The 1,718-nt window shown below is 66.7% G+C and overlaps 1 protein-coding gene across 1 annotated transcript in view; it reads left to right on the plus strand.

The window, feature by feature from the left end:
• Positions 1-288: 288 nt before the first annotated feature.
• The window catches only part of LOC104992680 (breakpoint cluster region protein-like), a gene marked incomplete at its 5' end in the record, with an annotated part of 22,532 nt that continues 21,102 nt past the window's right edge, over positions 289-1,718 (plus strand). Inside the window, 1 exon segment of the mRNA XM_010845644.1 lies at positions 289-880. Coding sequence (XP_010843946.1) covers positions 289-880 — 592 coding nt within the window.

A 1,718-nucleotide genomic window follows, 5' to 3' on the forward strand; every position in this document is an offset into this window, starting at 1 on the left:
GCCCTGTGGGAGCGGGGGACCCCCGCCCCTCTGTTTGAGGGAAGCCGCCGGGACAGAGGCGCAGGGCTTGCCGGGGCACCGGTGCCTCGAGTCCGCCTGCTGTTCAAGGCCTCCTTGGGGCTCGGGGCCTGCATTAGACACGTGACCCCTGTGTGGGCTTCTGTCCATCAGCAGGCTGTGACCTGAGAAGGACTGCAATGCAGGGTCCCAATTGGGGGACCCCTGCCCGGCCTTCTGATGCCTGCAAATCCGGGCCTGGCCTTGAGCGTGACCGCCCCCCTCTCTGAGTCCTCCCGGCCCTGCCCCACCCCACTCACCAGGCGGCTGTCCGCCCTCAGCAACGGGCCCTTCTTGCTGGTCCCCCACACGAGATTGTCCCCTCTTCTGGCCTGCCTCCCGCCCGGGTGTCCAGGGCTGTCCTGGGGAGGGAGGCCCGGGCCGCCCTTGCTCAGACGGGCTCTCCAACCCCCGGGCTGCGCCGTGCCCTCCGGCCTCTACGCCGGCGGCCGAGACCCTGTCCACGCACCCTCCCCCACAGGCCGTGTGCCCCGGGCGCTTGGGGACTTTAATGGACAGAGGGCAAGGGGTTTGAGGTGTTTGCAGGCGGAGGGGGCGCTGGGGGGTGGAGGTGGGGGTCGGAAGTCCCGACCCCTGCCCTGCCCACGCCCCCTCGCCCTGCCCACGCCCCCTCGCCCTGACCACGCCCCTCTCGCCCTGACCACGCCCCTCTCGCCCTGCCCACAGCACCGGCAGCTGCTCAAGGACAGCTTCATGGTGGAGCTGGTGGAGGGGGCCCGCAAGCTGCGGCACGTCTTTCTCTTCACCGACCTGCTGCTCTGCACCAAGCTCAAGAAGCAGAGCGGGGGGTGAGTGACCCTGTGGCCCCCCGGCCCGGCGGAGGGTCCAGGGCACCCGGGGCGGTTTCTACATAAGGAAACTGGGTGTTCTTGCCAGTCAGCTTGCAGAGGTCATCCCCCTGTGGGCCAGGCCACTGTCGTTAAGCTACAGTCTGTTTCCACCTGGAACACGGTGCCAGGCTCATGGTCAGAGGTCATCATTAGCAGATGTCCTGGGTCAGCGTGAGTGACTGGGCTGTTGACTCTTAACAGGAACAGGGGAGCCTGACTGTGACCTCAGGGGGGCTGTCAGGTCGTGACCCAGAGAGGTCTGGGGGTGCAGGGTCTGCTGTAGGTGGGGCACGCATGGTGCCTGCCCCGCCCCGGCCCTTGGCAGACATCACCAGCTGATGGCCGAGAACGCGGTGGCCTGTGCAGGGGCAGCAACGGGGGAAGAGACCAGTCACTCAGCTGGGCTCTTCAGCCCCCCTGCTGTCGCCGTGCTGGGTGGGTTCAATCAGAAGAGAGCTTCATCTTCCCTGTCTGTCTGTCAAGAGGGGGCTTATACTGGGTGGATTTGCAGCCCCTCAAACTGCAGCCCTGGGGGCGTCTGCAGTCCTGTCCTGACTGTCACTGGGGGCCTGGAAGGTCTACCGCGTCAGGATACAGTGGATGAGGCGTGGCAGACCCTGGGCCTGGGTCCCACGCGAGCAGTGCCCCAGCACAGGGGCACCGGGGCCCAGTCGCCAGTGTCCGCTTGTCTCGGGGACCACGGGCAGGGTTTGAAGGTCAGGTAGACGTCATGGCCGTGACCTCAGGGCTCCTAGACTGGAAACAGTGACTTAAGCGGAGGAAGGTGGGCAGCCTGTTAACGTGCCCCCC

The sequence above is a fragment of the Bison bison genome, unplaced genomic scaffold (assembly GCF_000754665.1).
Source record: "Bison bison bison isolate TAMUID 2011002044 unplaced genomic scaffold, Bison_UMD1.0 scf7180017848633, whole genome shotgun sequence".
NCBI classification, from domain to species: domain Eukaryota; kingdom Metazoa; phylum Chordata; class Mammalia; order Artiodactyla; family Bovidae; genus Bison; species Bison bison.